This window comes from Pan paniscus, chromosome 4 (genome assembly GCF_029289425.2).
Source record: "Pan paniscus chromosome 4, NHGRI_mPanPan1-v2.0_pri, whole genome shotgun sequence".
NCBI lineage: Eukaryota > Metazoa > Chordata > Mammalia > Primates > Hominidae > Pan > Pan paniscus.
The window spans coordinates 163,992,271-164,018,126 of record NC_073253.2 but is presented as its reverse complement, the minus strand read 5'-3'; the positions used below and the strand labels follow the sequence as shown (position 1 = coordinate 164,018,126).

Here is a 25,856-nt window from a genome sequence, read left to right as displayed (position 1 = left end):
AAAATGAGAAAAACTTCATGTGAGGACTCAGGGACTGAATTAAAACTCAGCAGCCCTGAGTGCCAGCTCTTGAGGGGCCCATAGAAATCATCTATTTCATGCCTCTGTTTTACCGATAGGGAAATTTTAGCCCAGAGAAGTTAGGCCATAGTCCGACAAGGTCAAATATCCTTGTCATCTGATTGCTGAGCAAACTGTTTTTATTTTTCCACTAAATCACATCATCTTAAAACATAACAAAACAAAACAAAACAAAAACAAAAACTCTACTACTGGCAAATGAGAAAAAGAAAATCACTCTTTCTTATCCCCTACCCAGAACAGTGGCTGTCATCCTCAGTTCTTAAGTGTGAACAATGCACTTATTTCCCCTTTTGGAATCAGGGAAGGAATTAGAAATTTCTTCAGAAATTTCTTCAGACAATTAAGTAGAAGTAGCTGCAATGGAGAGCTCTGGACCTGGAAGCTTGTGGGTAGAGCTGGCCTTTGCCCAGGTGGTCCCCAAGTAGGAACCATCTCTGTGGGCCCCCCAGATGTTTTTGGATTTACTTAGCTCGGTGAGACTGACTTGGCTGCTCCCAAGAGTCCTGGGAGAATTTAGAGACAGCCTGAGGGAAAACTACTCACCATTTTCACCAGGCCCTCCCACCATCCCTTCCCCAGGAGCCGTCGTGCATCCGTAGCCCACCCAGACCAGAGGCCTCTGCAGGAAGGGGTTTCTGGTCAAAGGCACTTCCCTCACTGCCCTGAGTGAGGGTAACAGCCTGGCCTCCTTCCTTGCCTTCTCTGAGAACCAGTCTGAGCAAAGGCGTGCGCACGCGCACGCGCGCACACACACACACACACACACACACACACGAGGAACTCAGCTTCTGAAATGCAAATGCAATCTACTGAGTTATCTGCGCTGGCTACTGATGCAAAAGGAGGAGCAGTGGTGTGGAAAATACAAAACAGTGGCTAATCCCACACTATTTTATGCTGGACTTGGGAGCCTAGCAGGTGATTTTTCTCCTTCCATCAAGTTTACCGTCCTCATTCTCTTTGCCTAAACTGACATTTTCCCCCCGAATCTTGAGTGATTGGGAGTACCCCCAAAGCAAGCTGGGAGAGAGAGTTTTAAAATTTGTTATAAATAATTCCCAAAAATAGGTGAATTAAATTCCCTCATGTTTCTCTCCTTCATTCTCATTGCTCTTCAATGTCAAGGTAGTTCTTCTCACACCCAGATAGAATCAGGTTTGCTATCTCATCGTGTAAGATCTGGTCCTAGGCTTCCCTACCTTTCACTGTGATGTTGTCAGAGGGAAACCACCCTCAAAATGGGGTGGTCTCATAAAGTTCCTGCCTGTCATGGAAAGAGCAAGCTTCACTTTTTCTCCTTTCCTACGGTAACATTCACATAACGTAGAACTAACCGTTTAAAAGTACAATTCAGTGGCATTTAGTACACTCGCAATGTAGTGCACCCATCACTTTTATCTATTTCTTTTTGTTTTTTTTCTTTTGTAAGATGGAGTCTCACTCTGTCACCCAGGCTGGAGTGCAGTGGCACGATCTTGGCTAACTGCAACCTCTGCCTCCGAGGTTCAAGCGATTCTCCTGCCTCATTCTTCTGAGTAGCTAGGACTACAGGTGCCCGCTACCACACTTGGCTAATTTTTTTATATTTTTAGTAGAGATGGGGTTTCACCATATTGGCCAGGCTGGTCTTGAATTCCTGACCTCATGATCCGCCCGCCTTGGCCTCCCAAAAATCACTCAAGACTCAGGGGGAAAAAATGTCAGTTTAGGCAAAGAGAGTGGGGACGGTAAACTTTTGTCTATTTCTAAAACATTTTCATCACCCCCAAAGGAAACTCTGTACCCATTCAGCAGTCACTCCCCATTCCCTCCCTGCCCCCAGCCTCTGGCAATTGCTGATCTGCTTTCTGTTTCTATGAATTTACCTGTTCTGGATATTTTCTATTCATGGAATCACACAATAGTTGACCTTTTATGTCTGGCTTCTTTCACTTAGCGTAATGTTTTCAAGAGTCATCCATGTTGCCGCATACATCAGTACTTCATTCCTGCTTTGTAGCTGAATGATATTCCTTTATGTGTACATACCACAATTCGTGTATCCACTCATCCGCTGACAGACATTTGGGTTGTTTCCACCTTTTGGCTATTGTGAATGGTGCCACTATGAACATTTGTGTGCAAGTTTTTGTTTGAACACCTGTTTTTAATTCTTTTGGCTATATCCCTAGGGATGGAATTGCTGGGTCATATGGTAAGTCTATGTTTAACTTTTTGAGGAACCACCAAACTGTTTTCCACAGCAGCTGTACCATTTTACATTCTCTCCAGCTATGTAGGAGTGTTCCAGTTTCTCTACATCCTCACCGAGCACTTATAGTTTCTCATTTTAATTACAGCCTTTCTAGTGTGTGTGAAGTGGAATCTCATGTGATCCTAGGGCTTTTTACTGAGCACCTCCTGTGTGCCAGGCACTGTGGGCCAGGTACAGTAGTGTGTAAAACAGAGACTGTACCCACTCTCCTGTTGCTGATAAGTTCAGGCATTCATTATTCCTTGAAAGTAATAGTAAAGAAAAGGAAGCTGGCCTCTTCTAGAGTATTTCCATGCTGTGAATTAGCTAGATCGAAAGCAGCTATCAGCACAGCACGTGCTGCTGAGTTTTGATGCTCCTTTTTTCAGCAGTTAATTACAAGGACCTTGATATCCCCCGAACACTGAGCTTGCAAGACATGTTTTAATTGGCTTCTGCTGCCACAGACATACCTTTGAGTGATGCCTCGCTAATGGCCACTCACCCCGAACACCCTACGACACAATCTGGTTACTGTTGTCCTGTTCCTTTGGTTCCCGTGGCTTGTATACCTATGGAAGACAAGCCTTGTCACCTCTGGGGAAGGCCATGCCCAGGAGTGATGGATTCGAATCTGCATAATTTACCACTTTTGCCTGGAGCAAAGAGAACCATTTCTCCGGAGAGGCCATGCCTCTGCCCAAGAGAGCACTATGCTGTCCCAGCCTGGTCAGAAGGCCACCCAATGGATCCTACTAGGTGATCTGGAATTGAAGCATCCTCTCAAGGTGCAGACACCCATCCATGATCCTCAGTGACTAGAGCTAAAATCAGTTACCATTCCCAGTGATCCTAAAAGTCAAATGGACTGGGACTCCCAAGGAATCTAACTGAGAGAAAAGGAGGCAATGGTGGGGACACTGTTGAGTGTGCTGCTCCCCCTACCCCCCACCCTCAACACCATCTTCTGGGTAAGAATACTTTGCAGGCCAATGAAAGCAACTAGTTCCCAGTGACAAATACTGAGACTAAAGCTTGGCTTCCTCCCCATCCTCTTCCCAGGCTACAATAACTTGAGTTACACCCACACAGTCATATTAGGCTCCCTGTCTTTGTATTTTGAAAGTCAGAGAAAGGTGGAATAGCCTGATGGGTAAGCCCTGAGACTCCTGGATTGGGAAGGCAGGTTTGAACTTGACTCTCCCATGTACTAGCCGAGCTCCTTTTTTGATGCTACATAACAACCTCTCTGAACCTCGGTTTTCTCCTGTATTCAGAATTCGTCCTACTCTGTGAAGTAAGTGCTTGAATGAAGGGATGACCGAAGGGTCATGAGAGCTTGGAAAGAGCAGTTCATTTTGCCTGAGTTTGTACAGGAAGGTCTCCTAGAAGATGTGGCCTTTGAGGAAGGCCTTGATGAATGAGGAGGGATTTCACAAACAGGGTAGGGGGTAAGGACAAGCATAAGTGAACGTGGAAACATGAAAGTACTTGGTGTATTCACATATTGCACAGAGGGAGGTGTAGCAATGTCATGCTAAGGAGTCTGGGCTGTTTCCAGAGGAGCAGCATCGCTTACAGTCATCGTGAGCATGGACAGAACTGGGTTCAATGCCAAGTTTAGAGACGTAGCTCTCAATGCCTCACTTTCTTCTTCTGTAGGAATTATTGTGAGATCAGACTGGCATAAGACACTTAAAAGGTGCTCAGTTCAATACTGGATGCTTAGTAAGTGTTAAATAAGTGTTGTGTGCAATTATTATCATGGTTGTGATGGTTTTGTGATTGCTACAATTTATAATGTCAGCCACAGGGAGCCACTGAAGGTTTGTGTACAGCTTACGGAATGTTAAGATTAAGAACTTATATGCCATAGATGGTGCGGCATTTGACTGTTTTAGGTGGTACATTACTTGATTGGTTATTAGTTGGAAGTAGCCACCAAGAAATGAGATTACATTTTGCAATTTCTCTCCTTAGTTGTGTCAACTATGGAAATTGTGAATATGTGCACACATTGGTATCCTTCTTTCAGTAAAGGGGCAATTTGTATTTTCTTTGGTGTAGGTTTTTGGCGGCTTCTTGTATTTCAATCTTGTAATAGCAGGAGAAATACAAAAAGCATGTGAGTCTGAACTGCTGCCCTTAGTCCAGAAAGAATATATTGAATATCTCAAATAATAGATTCTTTGGTCTGGGATGGAAGAAGAAGGGATAAAGAGATAGGTTCAAATCACAGAAGGGTCTAAGTTAGATGAACAAGAATGTTTTTAGAATTTCATAAGAAACCAATTTCAGGTCATATAACTTCAGAGCTGAAAGAGAGCTTGGAGATTATGTAAAAAAGAATTCCTAAATTTAATATTACTTGTTTTAAAGCAAATAAAATTAAGTAATGCCACAAATACATTTTCAGAGTGCACACCCTTCATTAATACACAAAAATTCCTTTTGGACTAAATGTTATCTGCCTTTTACAACTGAGACTGAGGGGCATGGATGTGAATCACTTAGTTTGCATAGTTACAAATTATACAAGCCCTAGTCTTCCGTTTTTATAAGAAAAAAATAGGTAGCCAATAACGAGAGCCTTCAAAGGGTTAGTTAGTATGGGCTAGAAATGTGAAGAAATTCAAGGAAGTCTTAATTTTCTTGATGAGTGATCTATGTGATGTTTTTAAAAGGAAACAAAGATCTCTCGAGGCTGAAGGAGATGATGTGGTTTCAGTGCACTGTCAGGGAGCACTCCCCAGGGTGGGCCGATTCGTGTCCTCGACCCCGAGTGGGGATGTTTGCCATCTTGTATTTGAATGAAAACTAACATCTCACCTGGGCACTGACCTCCTATCCAGGAAGAAATGTCTCAGCTCTGGCTCTTGCTTAGTGGTCATATTCATACAGCTGGAATCATTTAATCTTTAGAGCCCAGTGGGAAAATTTTCTGAAACCCCCATGGGGATAAAAGGAAAAAAACTACCTCACTACAGTTTGTGCTGGGTGATTTAGAAAAACAGAGTAAAAAACGGAGATGTGGGAGATAACTTTTCATGCCCGTTAACAAAAGCACGTTTCATCTTCCCAGTTTCTCGCTTCTTCCTCCCTCCTGCGCCTCTGCCGGGGAGGAACCACAGATGGTTATCGCTCAAGAGTGTAACTAGGGAAACCACAAACCTGCCCCCATCACTATGGAGACAGCCATTTATTTGTCCAGCCTCTGAGTATTCATGACATCAGCAAGGCCGGCGAGTAAAACACTGATACTTCTTACAAAGAAATTCTAATTCCCAACGAGGAAGGCAGAGAATGCAAGGCCCAATGTTTCAGTGACTTTCAAGGCTCCCCCTGGCCTTGTCATGGGCTTGTTTGCAAAGAGACAGCCCATTTTACAGAAGCTGCAGTGAGGAGCCTTTTAGAGCCAACAGAACTGAAAGCTGGGTTTGCAAGTCAACAGACATTTTAAGGTTTAGGGATATGGTTGAAGGAATGAAATGCCAAGAATAAATCTATTTTCAACTGAGTCAGCCCCATGGGGTATAACAGGGTAAGCAGCCATCGCAGTTGGGCTGGAATTGATTTGTTTCCCAGGATCGAACACAGGAGTTTCAATGCTAAAACAGGGAAGTCCCATGTAAACCTTGGGGAGTTGGGCCACCGAGGTATAAAACCCTTTGGTCCAAACATGGGGATGACCACAGGATGCAGGTAGATTTGAGGCAAGCCTCAAAGTGTGACAGCACATTTTGCAAACAGTAACCAAACTTCCTTGGTCCCCTCGTCTAAAAGTTGCTGGAAAACAAATGATACTGTCTCGCTGTGAATATGAGGTGTTTTCGTTTGATTTGCTTTGGATTTGTTTGTTTTGTTATTGTTGTTCTTTTATTTATCTAGAAATGCCAGAAATTTGTTTCAAATTTAAACTCGCCAAAATTAAGTGGGATCTCTGCTTGTCCCCCGTAACTATCTTTTTTTTTTTTTTTTTGAGACGGAGTCTCACTCTGTCGCCCAGGCTCGAGTGCAGTTGTGCGATCTCTGCTCACAGCAAGCTCCGCCTCCCGGGTTCACGCCATTCTCCTGCCTCAGCCTCCCGAGTAGCTGGGACTACAGGCGCCCGCCACCACGCCCGGCTAATTTTTTGTATTTTCAGTAGAGATCGGGTTTCACCGTGTGAGCCAGGATGGTCTCGATCTGCTGACCTCGTGATCCCCCTGCCTCGGCCTCCCAAAGTGCTGGGATCACAGGCGTGAACCGCTGCACCCGGCCCTATCTTTAATGATAAAGTGGTTTGCAGGGATCTTCCCCCTGCATTTTTCAACACAAATTCATTTGCCAAATGCCCAACATACAGGAAAGTATGTAAACACAGAAGTGGAGTTATTGATATTTCCCAGCGATGTGTAAAACACCTCTTTATTCTCCAAGGTCTGGTGTGCCTCTTTGTGGCTAATCCATCATCGCTGTTTGCATTATTGCAGAGCTTGCTTTCAGGAGCATCTACTGGAGTGGATGCAGTTATTCTCCTGCTGAGAAGTTGCATATGTTGAACGGCATTATGATCTATGTGAAATAGAAGGTGTTATGCTAGCTATGTGGCAAAGTATGCATAATGACATTTGTTGAAATAGACTTGTTCAATTTCCAACTAAGTTCTAAGCAGGCTATTCCGATCAGAGAGCTTAATTAACCTAGGACTTTGTCCTTTACAAAGTAGATTTGGTTGGTTGAAGTCTTTGGAATGCTAACAATCAATTATCTAAATATCTCTGTAAATGTAACTGGCTATACCACATTAAACGTCAGAGGTCAACAATTGCTTTACCAGTTACATATATTTGTATTTACATGGACACAATATTACATGTAACTACATATGTAGGAAAAATAGGCATAAGAGTTGTCAGTTTTATAGACAGGGGTCTTTGTGGATACTTAAATAATTCATGAATCAGTAAACATATCTATATGTATTCTAGGGTCTGGTGGGCAAGTGTACAAAATGAGCAAAATGATAGATTCACCTCCTTTTGCTCATTTCAGATGTTGTTTTAATGTAGAATTACAGTAGCCCTCAAATGATGAGAAGCAGTGACAATTCATTAGCAGATTGTGGCTTAGATCAAGTGTTTGATTAGTCTGAGGAAGTGTAACCAGTACTCAGTTATATGAAGTATATGCGTTTCTTTTGAAGATAATTTTTTTCCTTTTGTCAGTTAAAATAACCTTGAGCTTTATTTTTTTCAAAGACCCCAGCTAGCAGCAGACAAATGCTTCTATAATTTGTTCTTCAATAATGATTTTTTAGAATGTTAAACTGTCATAAAAAAACAACCTTCAAAAGCACTTCTAGATTTCCTATTCTCTGCTTAAAGGACAATTGGATAATAGGGAGGAAAGAAATAGCATGTCAAGGCTGCTTCACATTTTGTCTTCTGCCTTGGTTCATGAAAGCAGGGATTCCCCTGGTTTTCTTTTTACAGTTACAATATTCTATTTCTCCTCAGTCTAGAAAAAGAATACCTCGAATATGTACATTGATCAACATATATATATTTCATCAAAAACTAATTCAAATTATTATAGTTTAGGTGTTTAAATTCCCTTAAACCTTTCAATATAATTGAGCTGTGAAAACAAGAGGTGGCAACTTTCTTCCAAATATTTTCAAAGGGTGTCTTATGCTTTATTCTTCATCCTGAGTACCTAAGACAGTGTGAACATCTAATAGTACTATGTTACTCTTATGGGTTAATTCCTTGTTGGATTTCATGACTGTTGACTTGCTTTGGGTTTCTAGTAAGGCTTCCCTTGTGAATTTCATGCAGAAGTCCCCACACTTATTTGGCACATTTGGTAGGGATAGCTTTATTCAGAAATTAGCAAATTGTTAAACTCTAAAGGGTGCTGAGCCTTAGCTACTTCTCCCATTTAGCATGAGGAGGAACATGAACAGAAGCTCAGAGCAGAACGCTGCTGCTGGATTTGGGGCCCCTGGAGGGACAGTGCCCTCAGGCTAAGTTTAACCATCCACCTGATGAGATGCTGGGCCCCCAGAACATCTGGATGAGGAATGAACAACTGGATGGGTATCCCCTGATGTGCAGACCTTGCATGTAGATACCTAGTTTGGAATTCGACTTTTCTTCCAGATACCTAAAGCCTATTTCTGAAGATATCTATTTTCAAGGTATTCTTCATGGGGACTTAAATGCATCATTGAAATCCTGAATTTAAAAAAAATTATTTTTCTTTTCCTTCTTTCTTTATCTCTTTCTTCTTTTTTTGGTTACCGTTGGGAGATAGTTAGAAGCTTTTTAAATTGTAGTCAGTTTTTTAACCCTTTGTAAAGGATTTAGATAGGCTGCTTTAATTTTTGAAGCACAAAAACATTTCTAATCCTGCTTCAATTACGAAATTTCACATTGTAATTGAAAGAGATGAACTGTGATAATAGGAGTATATTATGCTTACTAATGGGAATTCTTACAAAAGTGCTATCTCCCAGTCTGCCGTTTGCGGAGATTATTTTAAGTCCTCACTCACGCTGGCTTTCCTTTCTGCCTTGTTTATATTCTCAGAGTATAAAAATACAGTAGTCAGAAAGCTGCTCTCGGGGAGTCTGCATTTAGTGCTTGTCGGAGGATTCCTCTCTAAATGGACTCTGGTATCATTTTAGCACTCATATTGTTTGCCGAAATTCGAGCTTCCTGGGGAAATTAGAGCAGTTAATTTAATATCATGAAACATTTTGGGGCTTCTTGGCTTATTCAGAGACAGGGGAGTGTAAATCAAATTGAGTATCCTGTATAAAGTAGAGGACAATAAAAGTGGCCTCCAAAAAGATAGCCAGCCTTCCCAAAATCTCTTGCCTTCCCGTTCCCCATCTTCATCCTGGACCCATAGAAATCTTGTTTTATTTCAAGTCTCCTCCCCAAGGACTCCCTGATAGAGGTCTGTGTCTCAGAAAGACAAGAAGCAGGGAAGGTGCTTAGCCCTGTACAGTCACAGCAGGAGGGCTCAGTCTTTATTGTTGTCACTAGAAGGGCCACAGGGCCACAGTCATGACGATATGGCTTAGAGCTTTATTCCATACGGCTTGGGCTCAGCCCTGACACCTTTTCCTAGAAGGACTCATTCTGCAACCATTGGTGACCATCTGTGAAGTGGCTGGCACTGCGCTAGGCACTGGGGTAAGTTATGTTGCATGATAAGAAGCAAAGATTCAGCAGCTGTGGGAAATACACTTCTTATGGCCCAGGAAAAATCGAAAGAGAGCTCTCAGGCATCCTCCAACTGCTGGGTTCTCTCTGCTCACATTTCCAAAGCACTTTTTGCAGATGCCTCCCAAGTGATGGCGTGCATGTTGCAGGGTAGGCAATGGGCTTTGTTGATTTGTTTTTGAGAGGGTCTTTGAAGGAGGCCTTTCAAAGGCACGATATGGACCTTTGACCTGAGAGCTCAGAATACACATCAGTGGCCCCCGGTCACATCAAACCCCAGAAGCAAACTGCTAAATCAAATGTTTTGGCCTCAGCTTTGGAAGGTTCTCTGTGTGTTTAGTAACGCTCCACTCCACCATCCTCAAAGAAATGCTGGGCTTGTGTTTATTTTGCCTCCCTTCTCCTGTGCATCAGGACTAACTTTTATGTCGCTGAGGTGTCATTTTGCAAAGAAAAAGAAACCTGTCTGAACCAAGTGTGTATTTACTTTGTTTTAGAGACCTAGTGTATTTGCAGGAAGTATCAGGAATGCTTATGGACAATTAATTGGGGTTTTTACGAATACGCTGATGCTCGGTGCCATGGAGATGTAAGAGCTGGGAAGTGGAGTAACCGCTGTGGTTTTTGTTTACCTTATGGGGCCCCCATAGGTGTTAAACCCTTGAAGACCCTGGTAATGAATGTGGCATCTTGTCTTGAGAATGGCTCCTTGACCATCACAGTTGGAATATCCTGTCTGTTTCATTTATCTGTGGTTAGAACAAAAGGAGACAATCTCAGTTATAATAAATGTCTTCTAGAAAAGCACACTTATGCATAAATATTTTAAATTTTGATGTTTCGTGTTTTAAAATAGTCTATAAAATACACCCACAGAGATGCTTATAGTAAAGCTCAGTTTTCCCCATTGCAAATAAACTTGATGTCAACTTGTGCCACCCACTGAAAATATTTAAACGTCACGTAATTAGTAACATATTAGATGTCTCTGCTTTTAGCCTGAAAATGATCAGAGCCCTCTCAAAGACTCTTGTCTCCACCACTTCAGTTTGCTGAGTAGCAGGACTGTGATGGGATATTTACTAGTGTGTGTTTAGTCTTTTTAAAAAATCTTTTGTCTATCTCCCCTCACCACATACTTTTTTATTCTCTTTCTCCCACTTTTGTTTATTCTCTTCTTTCTATGGCATTTTCTTCTTCCCTGCAGATTCCATTCTTTCCACATAAAATTCTGTACATGTAGAGTCTCCTGTTTGATTTCTGGTGTTCTCAAAAAGAAAAGGAATAGAAAATGCTTCACAAATCCAGTAAATAAATAATATACTAATAGCAAGGACCTTTATGAAAAGTCTGCACGGAAACCGATGCACCACAAACTGCCATGTTTACACACCCTGGACTGCCCAATGTGATGATTTAGATCCTTTTCTACTTAGGCGGATGGTGCCATTTTTGCCGAATTCAGCATGTTCATTGAACAGTTTCTCGAAGCCAAAAGCCAACTCCACTGCATTTCTGCTTGGTAAGGTTTGGTGGCCTTGGCGTGGGGTAGAGGTTGTTGATTCACCGGCCTCTAAGCTGATGATAAATCTAGAAGCTGGGCAGCAGGACTAGACTGCCTTCATAGAACCTCTGCAGGGAGTCGGCGGCCCCAACACTGCAAGAAATCTATGAAAAAGAGGCTCAGCAAACTCGTGTGAATAAAGGCTCCAGAAGAATTAGGGGTCGAGAAGACGTGGTGAGACTCCATGTGAGTGGGCATCAGTGAGAACTTTGAACGCTAGATACAGAACTTGCCAACCGAAAATGTGCTTCTGCTTCTCGAGATGCCTGTGGACTGTTTATTTTCTTATTCTAAATATCTAAATCTTCTATCATGAGCATCTATTGAGATGATGTATTAATAATTCTCCATAATATCGTGACAGAGTCTGTCTGTTGTAATGCACGGTATCACTCTATTGCGTTTTATTTGTGTGCATTTATGCAATTCTACATCTGGATACTTATCCAAAGATAATAGTATTTTAATTTTAATCCTGCCTTCCTTCAGTAGAAAATAAAGCCCTGGGAGAGGGTTCCCAAAGGTAGCTTTGACATGTCTTTTGTGGAGAGTTGTCCTGGGATAGTTTAGCTCAAGTTACACATGAAAATTCCAACACCAGGAAATCCCTCCACCTGAGAGGTGGAGAAAATTAAAAGAGTCTGGGAGTTTTTTAGTACAGCCATAGTTATTTTCACCTGTCCTGCAGCCCCAAAGACCACAGTGTGCTCTGCAGACAGAGTACAACAATCTGGTGTCAATAACCATTTCCTGTATAACACCTTTTTTGTTGTTTTTTATGGTTTTTTAAGGAATAAAATGGGTTATGTATGTAATATATGCTATTAAAGTTGGGGTGCGATCATGGTTGATATCCTGACTTACACATTATATATATTTTGATTTAGAAAAAAAAAACAAACCGGTATCTATGTATGATCCCTCAACTAAAATAGCTCAGTCTCCAACTAGAATGTATATTAGTCAAGGCATCTTTTTAAGAGACATTATTTTCATGCTCACAGGATGGAAAGGGAAATTACAAAGGAGTCTGGAAATAGGTGCATTTAATTCTTCCCAATTTAAATCAAAGTGGTGCATCTTTAAGGCAATAATGATATTCCTTCTTCCCCTCTTCATGAATGCTTCCGTCAATGAATTTCTTTAATGTTGATGATGGCTGGTGCAGTTTGAGGGAATCTGTATTTAGTCAGAAAATGCTTCAATAGAATGACCTACCAGATGGGCCCCGTAACAATGCACAGAGGCATCAAACCACCACAGACATTTGGTGCTTAGAATAATAAAAAGACTATAAAATTAGATTAGTTGAGTCTAATTTGGAATTGGTATATTCCCCATGCACCCTTGCCGCTCTTGGGTAGATAAAGCCTTGAGATTTAGCACTGTGTCAGAGCAGAAGACTGCAACTTCCAGTAAAAGGGAGACGGGGGAACGGGAGAGAGGAAAAAAGCATTCTGGGAGGTCGCGGAGGGCAGAGCAGTGACCTCCAATGATTTACAGGCCTTTAGCTTAATGAAATTGTTTCAGTGACATGACGGTAAGAGCTCGTAATGGATTGGATGCCCTAATGTAATGAAATTACTCCCTTCTGCCTAAAAAAAAAAAAAAAAAAAATGCGCAATTAATATTTACTGAGACCTGACAGCCTTTTGGTGCGCTCGTCTGTGTAGTTCTCTCAGACAGTCAGAGAGGAGAGACGGAGCAGCGTGGCAGACAGGCTGGCTCTGCACAAGCTCCTGGCGGGGACCAGCAGCGCCTGCAAGGGGGTGGAGGGACAGGCGCTCGGGTGGCCCGGGCCGCCGGCCCCTCACGCTGCCCCCGCTCAGCCTTCATGCTCTCCCCTGCTTTTCCACAGGCAACTGGACAACAACCACATCAGCTGCATTGAAGATGGAGCCTTCCGAGCGCTGCGCGATTTGGAGATCCTGTGAGTTGATTTTGCGATCGCTGCCTTGTGTGTGCGTGCATGTGTGTGTATGTGTGTGTGTCTGTGTGGGGAGGAGAGAGGGGGAGAGTGTGTGCAGGAGGGTCTGTGTGAATGCATTTCTGGTCTCTGCTGCAGTGCTATTAAAATTGGGAACCAGGGGATCCCTCCGGCTCACCTTGGTCAAAGTGTCTGCAGGCAGCCAAGTGTGATTTCTTACCTCCCACAAACTGAGGTTCCTGCTAATTAAGTCTCAATTGAGTCTTTCTCCTTTTCCCCCAGTGCTCCTGCAGTATTTGTTGCTGGGAGAAACAGATGGGCTGGAGCAGACCCCCCCAGAGCCTGCCACAGCATCAGGGACAGTGCGTTTGAGTGCGGGCACACTGGGAGACAGGGGCCGGGGTTGGGGCCAGAGAGAGGGGTTAGTGCCAGGAGGTCAGCTGGAATTACCTGAATCAGAAAGGGACCTTGGCACAGGGCAGGGTAAATGCCACACAGCCTGGGAAAGCCCAGTCATTGCTATTGCTCCTGGGATCTCATCTCAGGCTTCAATTCAAACTTTAAACAGTGACCGTGACCTTAAAGGGGCCAAGGGTGGTGGGGGGTGGGAGGGCGGGCAATAGGGGGAGGTGAGAGGAGACAGCCCCTTCCCCAAAATCCTACCCTGTACACCTTGTCTAGAAAGAATGTGTAGCTGCCTTTCTGAGCTCTGGATTTTCAAATGAGTCTAACTAAGGAAACCCAGCTCCCAGGAGGAAAGTCAGCTAGGAGTCATCTTGGGGTCATTCCAGCTAAAGTTGAATTGTGTAAGAAAACATTTTGGTTATTCTCACCAAAGCTACACTTCTAGCTGTCCCTGATTTAGAGAAGCCCAGAGAGGAAGGCAGTACAGCACAGAAGAACTTGTGCCACTTCTGTCAGGAGACGTGTGGTTGAGTCCGGATTCTGCCACTGATTAGTCGTGTGACCTTGGGCAAGTCTCTTCGGCTCTGGGAGCCTCAGTTTCCTCATTTGTAAAATGAAAGGGTTGGTTGCTCTGTCTTGGGAGTGACTTCCCCTTTCCAAATTATGTAGCTGCTTCGTTCTAAAAATAATTCCCATGGTACGATTCTAGCCAGTGACTGATAGCAGAGTGGGGTTTCTCGAGCCTCCTCCTAAAAATAAAAAATTACACAGTCACAGGTTACCTATCTCTGATTCCAGAAGAATCAATGAATGCCAAATAAACAGGTGAATGAATATTTTGAAGCATTCCTTTGTATGTGAGAGAATGAGTGAAAGGTCCTCCCTCCGCCTTCCTCTTCACCTGGCCCCGCAGATACTAGCAACGGGTTGGAGAGAGCCTCTCCACGTTATTTGAGAGGAAGGTGATTCCAAGAGGAATCACGGGAAATAAAAGGGGATGCTGATGCTGCAAGCTGCTTGAAATCGGATGAAAGCCGAGAATTCCCGGTCCAGAAAAGACAGGACCCACAGCCAGGGAGATCAGATTGTCATTTCTGAGATAGATTGTCTCTCCTCACTCAAACTCTGACCCTGGAACTGGCAACAAATGCCCGTCTGCGAGGGAGAGGATGCCAGCCCAAATTTAGTAACCTAGGACTCCTCTTATCAGGAGGCTGGGGCTGAGAAGGGTAGGCAGGATTTTCCCTGCCTGCAAAATAGCATTTGTAGAAAGGGCTGCTCACAGCACATCACCTTTTTCCTCCCTTGACAGAGAGAATGAGAAAGATGAGAAAATTTCTTGGGAAGAGACCAGGAAATGGAAGTCACCAGCTGCCACGAAACAGCTGTGACAACCTGACAGCCCTCACGTTCATTCTCTGTGCTAGGAACGGTGTTGTCTTACCTCACCAGGAAGGCAGTCTGAGGGAGAAGAGAGGGCTTTACAGCCAGACACACCTGGGTGGGGCTTGGGTCAAGTGTCTTCATCTCTCTGAGTCTATCTCCCCAACTTTTAGAAACAGACAGTGTATGTACTACATAGGAGGGGCTCTCATAACTGCCATCCCTTCCACTTTCCTAACTTTGCCCCTATATACCCTCACCCCCATCAAGCCCTTGCCCAGGACAGATTTGGACAGCTCTCCTCTACTCAGATACAAAACAAAAAACAAAAAAGAAAAAACAGTATCCAGATGCACCAGGTGTCTCCAAGTTGAAGCTTTAAAAACCTGTGACTGAAAGAAAAAAAAAAAGTTCTCATTCCTTATCATTGCAAAGAGCCCATAGGATCTGATTAGTTTATCTTCTCAATTCCAAACAAAGCCAGATCAATAGCTTTGTTTTAAAGACACTCTCATTTGGCTTCACATGGCTAAGTACTTAAAATTAATCATAATCAGTTATTCCATGGGTTTTTAATTTCCAGCAGAGGCACACAGCTTTGAAACCATCCATCTTAATGGTGAGCCATTCTGTACTTGGCTGGAGCTGACATCTCCATTTAAAGAACCTCCCCTCCCCACCCCTAGACCTTCCAAATCTCATCCACACATTGACATTTTATAGTGCTTCTCTGTAATCACAATTTAGGCTCCATAAAGAATCTTGACAATGAAATAATAAATAGGAACTCAGTGACAGTATTACACATTAGCTTGATAAATTTCTGAGTGAAAGAGGAGAGTTCAAAACATCCTATCGCCAGAAAGAGCATTTTAAAATATCTAAAGCTTAAAAGTCTGCAAATTAAGAAGACAAAATGTAATGTTTCGGGTATGTTTTCTCTGACATTAGGCAGCATGAAGTAGAAATCAAGCAAAGACACATTGGTTGTCCCAGAAAGCTCTCAAATTAACTTAAGGAAAGTGTATGGATGTCAACTGCAAGTAGAAGTATTTCGCATGCAATAACCCTGTTATTCCATCCCTCCTGTGGATGGAAATACCATAAAACTTCTTTCCATCAAGGCTAACGATGGTTTTACCAGTTACATTGAATGAGAACATTGGAGGTGAGCCTGAGAGGGAACCACTGACTATGAGAAGAAATGAACTGGTACAAAGTTGGGAAAGACTGAAATCTGCCCACTTCAACCTCATTTTTGACTCATTCCCGATGGGGGATGTCCAGTGCAGAGTATGGTGGACAGGGAAAGGAGCCATCGCCTCCCCTTTCCAGGAAGTAAGAAGAAAAGCATAGTATCGGGGGCGAAACTTCTCATTCCTTCCGTGCCACTACAGAGGAGGAATAATGAGGAAAATGAAAATCGCTAGCAGTTACTCAAGCCCAGTGATACCACCAGTGCTTTTACATGCACTAGCTCTTGCCATCCTCACAATCTCTCAATAGAACTACTGTTACCCTCACCCTGCTTTTACAAAAAAAGTAGCCCATCTCAGAGAAGGCAAGTAACTGCTTAGCTAATTAGCAGCAGAGTCTGTGTGATTAACCATTCTACCAAGCTGCCTTTTGGATGCATGTTGCCAAGGCTGCCATGGTGTTTGGCTGCCCTGAAGCATGGCGGCTGTGGGCTGCAGGGTGGTGTGAACTGGCCTCAAGAACTGATGGAGGCAAACTAGCAATGACTCACAATCCCGCTGGGGAGAACGTCGGAGCCTTTCACAGGCTTGTGAAATTGGCCCTGTCATTCCCTTTACCCAGTTAACGGGTGCCCACAAAGTTGAAGGTAAATCAAACTTGCAGGAGTAAGGAACTCGTCCTGCTTTTTCACTGATACACTTGTCGCCCCAGAGATGATTTATTCCCACTCGTGGCCATTGCCATAGACTTTGGCACTCCACAGTTTGGGGGCTCTACTTTCTAGAACTGTCTCCCCCCCTAAAAAAATACAGCCTCAACTTTGTGGCATTTAAGGTTCTTAATTGAGGGACCGAGCCGCTGTGAGTCAGACCCTCTGCTGTTACTCAAATCATTGCCCTTTAATTTCCACCTGTTCTATGCTTTTGGCAATTCGCATACAACACTAGGTTTTCTCCAAGTAAGTCGTGCTTATACTGCAGTTGAATATGCCAAGACTGCATTCCTGGCTCTGCGTGGTCAGGATGCACTGTGCTGGTGCTCTGAGCCCTGGGTTTCTAGCCCATACCAGCCAGGCTGAGGATGGCCAGGCATTTCACCAGTTATAGTGGCACCTCCCTGACTAACGTACCATCATGGGTCAGAAAAAAAAAAATGCTTAACTCTAATGAAAAAAAAAAGTAGGGACAAGTTAAACAAAAATGAGAAAACCTGATTAATAACATATGTCATGAATTGTTTTTCAGTAGTATTATGGGAGAATAAAAAATACTTTTGGACATTGTCCCTTGACTAAAGGTAGCAAGTCAGAAGTTCAATAAATACGTTGTCAAAAATGCCAGACCACAGATAACAGAAACACATCCTGAAAATGCTCTCATCTCCTGGTGATTGGTCTGCCCTTGAGAAATCACTGGTGCCAGGTAAATGGCATGGAGATCCCAACAGGTCCATAGATAACCGGCGTGTGCTGTTTGGAAGCTCTCACTCCCATTTATGTCACTTGCCAATTTTGGAAATTCACTGACATTATTATAGGTTGGCGCTGGTGGGACCTTAGGTGTCTCCAGGATGACCTCTCACTGTCCAGATTAAGACCCAGAGAGCAGGCACTGGAGAGAGGCCCATGCCACCTAGCATTCTGCACCCTGAGCACCTCGCCTGGTTCACCCTAGGCCTGGCCCTGGCTAGGAGACTTGCCTGAAGTCAGCAGCAAGTTGGCGGTAACAGGGGAACTTAGAATTTGGGACTCCTCACCCGTGTTTCTGTCCGCATTGGGCACCTATATGCAATTGTTCAGAAGGGAGCCCCTGGTAAGATTGGGAATCCCAAGCATAGTTCATCCTTTCAAAACCCACCATTAAGTTTTGGGTATTATTTAGGAGACTGGGGGAGGGCAAATGTTTGTCTGTGACAGAAACAAGGGATGATCCGGCTCTTAGCTCTCTTTAAACTGGAGGCTACAAACTGGACCACACACCATATTGCTCCCATAGGTGAGATTTTTCTTTTGTCCTGTGGAATGTTTTTTAAAAATTGAAATTAGCATTTCACATTTAAAAATTGAGATATCTTACATAAAAGCCCAGATTTCCAGCTTCTCTGGAAAAACTAGAAGCACTGGCAACTGTGGGCCGGCATTTCTGCATTGCAGTCAGCTGTGGCTGGGGAACACCTGTCCTCCTTGGACGGGGCATGTAGACCCCACTCTGCCACTGACCCCTACCAATTTACATTAACTGCCAGCCCACGTGGCCCCTGTGCTGACCCATCCAAGAAGAAAAGACACGCTGTGTGGCCAGCACGGTGCTGGGCGCTGGGTACAGTAAAGCTTGAAGTGAGCAGGTGCTTGGCAGGCTGAGCTCCATAGGCCAGAGCTCACCAGCATGATGGAGTGGACACACAGAGAGAGCTTAGTGATGTGGAGTCCAGGACGCCTGAACCTAAGCAAGGACACCCCAGAGGCAATCACGAATCCCTCATGTCTCACCTTCTGAGGAGCTCTTCTCAAGGGTTAAACTAGTCTCCAAATTGCCTTTGATGTTACAGCAGTTGTAATTGGTTTTATGCCTATGAGGGTGAAAAACAAGAGGTGACCCTAGCTCCACGTCTTCATCACAAGAGCCGCCCCACCTACCCTGGTTCTTGTTCCCCAGGCCCCTGGATCAACTGGTGTACTGAGGCCACCAAGCCCATGTTTAGAGAGGAGAGATTGAAGAGTTAAAGCAATAGCAGAACTAACCAGATTTTTAGGGTAGTTCTAATTCAGTCATATCCTGGTGGGTTCAACGTGGCCTGACGCGGAACCCCACAGGTAGACGAAGAAGAGTGAATGGGGAAAAGGTCATTTTCTGGTACAAGAGGAAGGCAGTGGAAAAAAATTGACAGCAGTCCTGAAACCTAGGTCAGGGTGTGCTCACTCTCCTAGAGCGGGGTTGGTGTCCTGGTACAGGGTGTTAGGATATTCAAGCACGATGTTGCCCACTTCAGAGAACCCAGAGTTTAATGCAAGTCGCAGTGTGTTGGCCACTTCAGCTGAGCTTCCTCTGGATGCAGAGCCAGAGGATTAACGAATAATAATAATGATGTAACGGTAATATATAGTACCATGGTACAATAATTATTAGTATGATTATATTATCTTGTTAGAGTCCCATGTTTGAGCATCTACTATTTTTGAGAGTCTACTTCTATTTTTGAGCATCTTTAGGTACTGTGATAAGTCAGTAGAATGAGGCATCTCAATTAAATCTTCACCACAACTTTATGAGGCACATCCTAGGAACTGCATTTCACCAGTCAGGAAACTGATGCTTAGAAAAGTTGACTGACTTGCCCAGAGTCACAGTGGCAAGTACAAGGGGACTACTCTTTCTGAACTCAGATCCATTTCTGCCTGATATCTGAGCCCCTGCCCTTAACAAAAATAAAAATTAAAATTAAAAGCACCTACCGGAACACACATACATAGAAACAATTATATGCACTAGTGACATCATTATCTGTAGTGAATGCCCAGAAAACTTCAGAAACCATAGTTATTGAAACACTGACCCTTAGGGTGCTTAGATCTAAATTTATGACCTCAGCTTAATCAGCAACAGATCCAGTTCCACAAAACTGCCCCAGACATGAAGGTACAGAGCCATGGTTGAGCTTTGGAGGGGCTAGAGTCCTCTCATAGAACCAGCTTCCAGCTCATCTTTACCAGACTAGGTGGTTTGGGGTTCATTTCCTTACAGAAAAATGGAAACTGTAATTCCTAACCCTGAGAATAGCTGTGTCGGTTAAAAGAGATATCGTTGGTGTGTGCCTAGCAAATAGCAGGCTCCCAATCGGGACGCTCATAATAAGTAAAGTTGGTAAATACTTCTGTACTGTTTCTCTGCTTTATGTCCACATCTCACTCACTCCTGGCATGTACTAAGTGGCCAGTTAAAGTATGTGGAACCAAATCGAGTTGAAATTAATTAACTGAATTGAAGCCCACAACACCAGTCTCTAGAGTCCCTGTTATGGCTTGTCTCTGAAGAGAACAAGATATGGTTGTCCTGGAATCATTTTAAATGTTGAACAACGTAGTATTTTACTGAACCAGTCCACTTTTCACATTACCTTTGATTTTGCATTTCTCTGGCTAAATGGTGATCTTTCTTTCTCATTTTAATAAGGAACAAAATCGGAGCTACAGTGAAAATTGGTGTGTTACAGCAGAGACTAGACTCATTTTTATGTATTTATAAAATGTTTCACCTGGGTTTCTCTGGGAGCTACAAACATTTTATCAGGGTGTTTAGTCATGACATAGTTTTGAATATAGAACTGTCATGGCTTAATGAAAGTCTTAAAATATCTCCAGATATTTTTCTTTTGGTACTGTGCTGTAAATTGTGATATGTTCATGCAATCAGGATTAAAATTGCACTCTATAGAAAGCATCTGTAACTTCCATTCAGCCCCTAGAATACTAGGAAAGAAACTGGGTTTTCTATAAATGCTCTCGTGCCACTCAACACACACCTCCTTCTTAGTCATCCAGACTCCAGGTTCCATGACAGTCATGCTCTTCAAATGACTAGCTTGGTTTTGAGAACCCCAGCTTAAGGAAAAAGTAAAAATTACTTTGAAATCTGAATTTTTTTTTCCATTTAAGTAAGTAGCACTTTCACCTTTAAAATACCTGGAATCTGCGGGAAACTTGTGGTTTCTAGTTGATTTCACTTTCCTGTTAACCAAAAGCTAGTTTCATCTCTGAAGTTGAAAATGTATTGGTGTACATTCCTGGGTTAAGAGGATGTGGAGAAGATAATTGAATTGTTTTTGATCAGCAAAGGATCTTGAATCAACGAACCTCCTGTTAACTTCTCCCGTGAGTAGCGCTTAGGGGGAGTCAGCAAGTCGTGGTGGTCTTGCTGTCCCCAGGGGCCACAGAGTCCAGCTGCCGGATCTCTGCACTGGGATTGAGACTTGACAAACTTGGTTTGGGAGCAATCTTTTGAAATGCTTTGTCCCACCTAGAACAAACTGGAAAAATAGTTCTCCATGTTTGGAGAAAGATTCCAGAGAGTTTTCTTTCAAGGGCAAGATGTGGAGGGCAGGGGAAATACCATAGAGCAGCCACATGCCTACAGCGGTCAGTTCACTCCTAAGACCGGGCTTCTGTGCTGATTTGCAAAGGTGCCCCTGCCTGATGGTCAGCCTCTGCCCTTTCACCATCCCCTCAGCTCCCAGCAGGGGCTTTGGTGACCAGTATTTGAGAATGTTTAGTGAATAACTTGCCTCTAGATCAGCGCTCATCCCATGACACTCATGGACCTCCAAGCCAGGGAGCCCTGTTCCTCTTGAACAGCCAAACCTGCCTGCCACAGCCGCTGCCATTCCCACCAGGGATGCCCAAGATTGGACAGTTCAGCTTACCTGTGGCTGAGAGTCTGCTTTTCTATAGACCTGAGTCTTGAAAGTCAAGATCCTAGGAGCTCTCACAGGAATTTGGCCCTCTCCTACCCACTGGCTTAATGGAAGGAAGGATGATGTGGAGAAGGTGATGGAGACAAAAGACTGGGAAGAACAGGATCAACATTCCTACTTTTCCCTGAGCTTTCATTTTCTATCTTTGAAGGTATTAAAAAGTAAGGGATGGACCAGGTGAGGTAGATCACGCCTGTAATCCCAATGCCAAGGCAGGGGGATTGCTTGAGCCCAGGAGTTTGAGACCAGTCTAGACAACATAGCAAGACCTCTACACAAACTAAAACAAAAACAGATTTTTTTTTTTTTGAGATGGAGTCTTGCTCTGTCGCCCAGGCTGGAGTGCAGTGGTGGAATCTGGGCTCACTGCAACCTCCGCCTCCCCGGTTCAAGCAATTCTCTTGTCTCAGCCTCCTGAGTAGCTGGGATTACAGGTGCCAGCCACCACGTCTGGCTAATTTTTTTGTATTTTTAGTAGAGACGGGGTTTCACCATGTTGGCCAGTCTGGTCTCGAACTCCTGACCTCAAGTGATCTGCCCACCTCGGCCTCCCAAAGTGCTGGGATTACAGGCATGAGTCACCGCACCCAGCACAAAAAAACAAAACAAACAAACAAAAAAACCACTTTTTTTTTTTTTTTTTGAAGTAAGGGATGGTGGATGAAGGAGGGATGAAGGAAATAATGACTCCATTTCTCCAAGGTCATATTTGGATTCTTCAAACTCTTTGTCAAAAAGCTCTAGAGAGTCCATTTTCTTTTAACTTGTAACTAAATCGGAGGACTCCAACTGCTGGCCCATGGGTTGAATGAAAACAGCAGATGTGGGATTTTATATTTTTCTTTAATTTTTTTGTTTACAAATAATTAGAATGTTTACAATGTATACAAATAATTAGAATTTGTTGCCAACATTTAAAACTCAAGTAATTTTATGTAAAAGTTTATAATTCAACTTCCAATGAATATCTAGAAGCTTTGCCAACCCTGGGCCCGCCTGTGGCTAGGATCTCTCCAGCAGCACCGTCCAGTAGAACTTTCTGTGATGAGGGAAATATTGCATCTCTGTGTTATCCAGGATGGAAGCCCCTGGCCACACATGACTCTTGAGCACTTGAAGTGCATCTTACACAACTGAGAAACTGAATTTTTAAATTTTTAATTTTAATTGATTCCAATGTGAATTGCCACATGTAGCTCATGGCTACCTTATTGGCCGGTGCACGTTGGGAGCTAAGTGTGGGTGGGTACCCTGTCTGGACAGGGCATGTTCTGCAAATCACCATAGCTCCCACCAGGCCTGCTTCCCTGTCCTGCTCCAAATCTCTCCAGCCATTTCACATCCATTAAGAATGTTTAAATAGTGTCTTTTCTAACAGTAAATCTTTGAAATATCTGCCACTCCCCTCACCCTCCACCTCCATCTTTTTTTTTTTTTTGAGACAGAGTCTCGCTGTGTGTCCCAGGCTGGAGTGCAGTGGCATGATCTCGGCTCACTGCAACCTCCACCTCCGAGGCTCACCTCCTGCCTCAGCCTCCCGAGTAGCTGGAATTACAGGCATGTACCACCATACCTGGCTGATTTTTGTATTTTTAGTAGAGACGGGGTTTCACCATGTTGGACCCCCCCGTCTCAAACTCCTGACCTCGAGTGATCCGCCCGCCTCTGCCTCCCAAAGTGCTGGGATTACAGGCATGAGCCACTGTGCCCAGCCCTTTCTCCATCTAAATTTAAGCATCTGGGTCTTATACCCACGAAACACCCATTTTTATCCAAACCCAGGTGTATGATCCTTACAACAATGGCCCACCAAAACGAAACCCTTTCAGTGTAAATTCGTTCCCTGGTCCCCATTATTTGCTTCTCACAGCCTTGCAAATGACTTCCACAAAGTCAACTGGGTAAGAAAATCACTCCCCTGCCTGAGCCCTTCCTGTCTCCACAGGTATACTAGAGATGCGGCAGCCAGTTAGGGAACCAAGCCCATTAACCCCACAGAAGCTGAGCCAGGTATTTGCATAAACAGAGAAAGAAAAAGAGCTGGCCCTGCCTAACTGTTTTCGCATGCTGCACACTGGGGGCTAGTTGTGACTTCCAGACTTTGGCCAGATGTCCTGTCTGTGCAGAGCTAGGCAGATCTGGGCATCCATGACCACTTCCTCTAACATCTGGAAAATGATTCCCAATCCAGAAATGCTATTTTAGAGCCAGCACAACCCAATTGGAATTAGAGAGTGAAATTTTAGGCTAGAAAGACCCTGGAGGTCAGCTGGTTCCACCACTTCATTTTAAAAAAAAAGAAACTCCCTCACAAAGGTTAAATGACTTGTCCACAGCCATAGGAAAAATTCGTGGAAGAACCAGGCCAGAAAGCAGTTCTTTTGGCTCTTTATCCAGTTCTCTTTATTGCTGTCTACTTGCCCCTATATCAGCAGACAGGAAGCAATAGTAAGTGAAGCCAGCTTTCATGTCCTGTTCATGCCATCACCTCTTAATCTCTAGCATTTTGCTAGAGGGAACGTTTTGCATTCAGCATGAGGACAACACCCTCCCTTTCTAGGGCCTTCCAGGCCTTTGGCCACTGCTTGGGAAATGGCCACTCTAGTGCCCAATAGATTGTCCAGTCAGATGGCAGTCTGGAAGAGACCAGATTCCACATCATTGATCCCTGGCTGCCAGGGATGACCAGAAATCCGTTGAGTAAGCACTGGAGTCCCCTGCCCATTGCTGAGCCCAGTTAGCCCAAGCTGTAAATTGCACTCAGCTTCCTGGGAGACTCCCTCCCTTGCAAATATCAGAGGATAAAAAGCAGGACCTCTCTGGCATCTCAGCCCAGGAACAGAGCCTCATGCACCCTGTGCAGCTTTTTCTAACAGCTCTGAAGTGGCTCAGTTTTGACTGTCCACAAAAAGTGACCTATATGTTTGGCCACAGAACTAATGAAAAGCATGCAAAAACCAGACAAGAGCTCACCTGCCTGGTGGAAAACAGTCTTACCTTTAGAAACAGAAACTTATTCAGGGCTCTTTGTCCCCAAGTAATGATGGTTGTGGGGGGAGAAACAATGAATAATTTACAATCATTTAAAGATAATTCATCACTGGTGGCTGCCCTTTGGGAGTTGCTGTGTAGAAGGAAGATTTCAACTACATTTCACCATAATGCCATTGAAGCACTTTGATTTTCTTACTATATTTTTTCTGATTTAAATTATTGAATGAATTTGTTTGGTTCGGAGACCAAAAACTGGCACCTGCAAGCCAGATCCAGCCCCCAGGTGTTTCATTTGTGGGTTTTGATACTCAAGGTGTTTTAGCTGCGAATATTAAAAAACCAGGAGACCTCATATGAAAATTCTAGACGTCTGGCTTTCTCTTTAAAAATAACAAAAGGGAAGAACTGGCAATGCTGCACCCCCATTCCAGCATAACAGAGTCTCTTGAAACAAGAAGTGACGATCCCATTTAGTAAGGCTGGGTTTACGACAGTCCCCATGCAGCTCACTCACTTATATGACAAGCCTCACTCCCGTAGGCAATTGTGTTTGTACTCCTGGATTAGCCCAGAAGGCTGTTCAGAGTGGAAATTTATTTGTATCAAAAGATGCCAAAAACCTGACCGTTCATGCTTTGATATTCGCCAACCCATTCAGTAAACAGTGAGGCTTCCTACGTGCCAAACACTGGGCCAGGCTCTGGCTATGTAACTACATGAAACAGACTTGCTCTCTGCCCACTCCTAGTATACACATTCATGGATATTTTCAAAATGTCCCTCTTCTTCCTCTCTTACTGGCTAGGCACCAAATGCAGCTGAGGTGGAAATTGCCTGTTTCTTCCCTTTTCAACTGCAAACTCACCTGTCCAGTAATGTAAGTTGGAGGTCACTCTTGCATCTGTGGACACGTTGGCAATTGCCTGATTTCTAAGTCAAGACTGTCCATGGTCTCAGTCTGTAGATGATGAAACAGAATTGGGAGACCAAGTCCATCTCATTCACATGGTCATTTAAAGTACATTTTAAAATAAGCTCCATCATTGGAAGGCAGTTGAGCCATTCTGAATCACTGCTAGGCAGTATCTGTGATCATCTCAGTAAATGAGTAAGGAGTTCTTCGGAGTCAAGGGACCCCCAAACACAGGATCTGATTGAGTAGTGACAGGATTTGAGGATTTATCTTTCTCTTTTGATCTTCCACTTTTAACATTTTTTGGAGGTATTGTTTTTCTTTGAACACCGAGGCTCTGCCGAGTGGATGGAGACGAATTTCTGCCTGTCATAATATGAGTATATAATAAAAGAACCAAAGACAAGCCCTTTTGTTAAGGAATCTGTATTATCAAAGGCCCAAATTGGCAGCTGATTGTTTTTATTTATTTCTGT

The 25,856-nt window shown here is 43.6% G+C and overlaps 1 protein-coding gene across 1 annotated transcript in view; it reads left to right on the top strand.

The window, feature by feature from the left end:
* The window catches only part of SLIT3 (slit guidance ligand 3), a 639,400-nt gene that overhangs the window by 443,675 nt on the left and 169,869 nt on the right, over positions 1-25,856 (top strand). Inside the window, exon 6 of the mRNA XM_014345150.4 lies at positions 12,954-13,025. Coding sequence (XP_014200636.3) covers positions 12,954-13,025 — 72 coding nt within the window. The remainder of the gene's footprint in view (positions 1-12,953; positions 13,026-25,856) is intronic.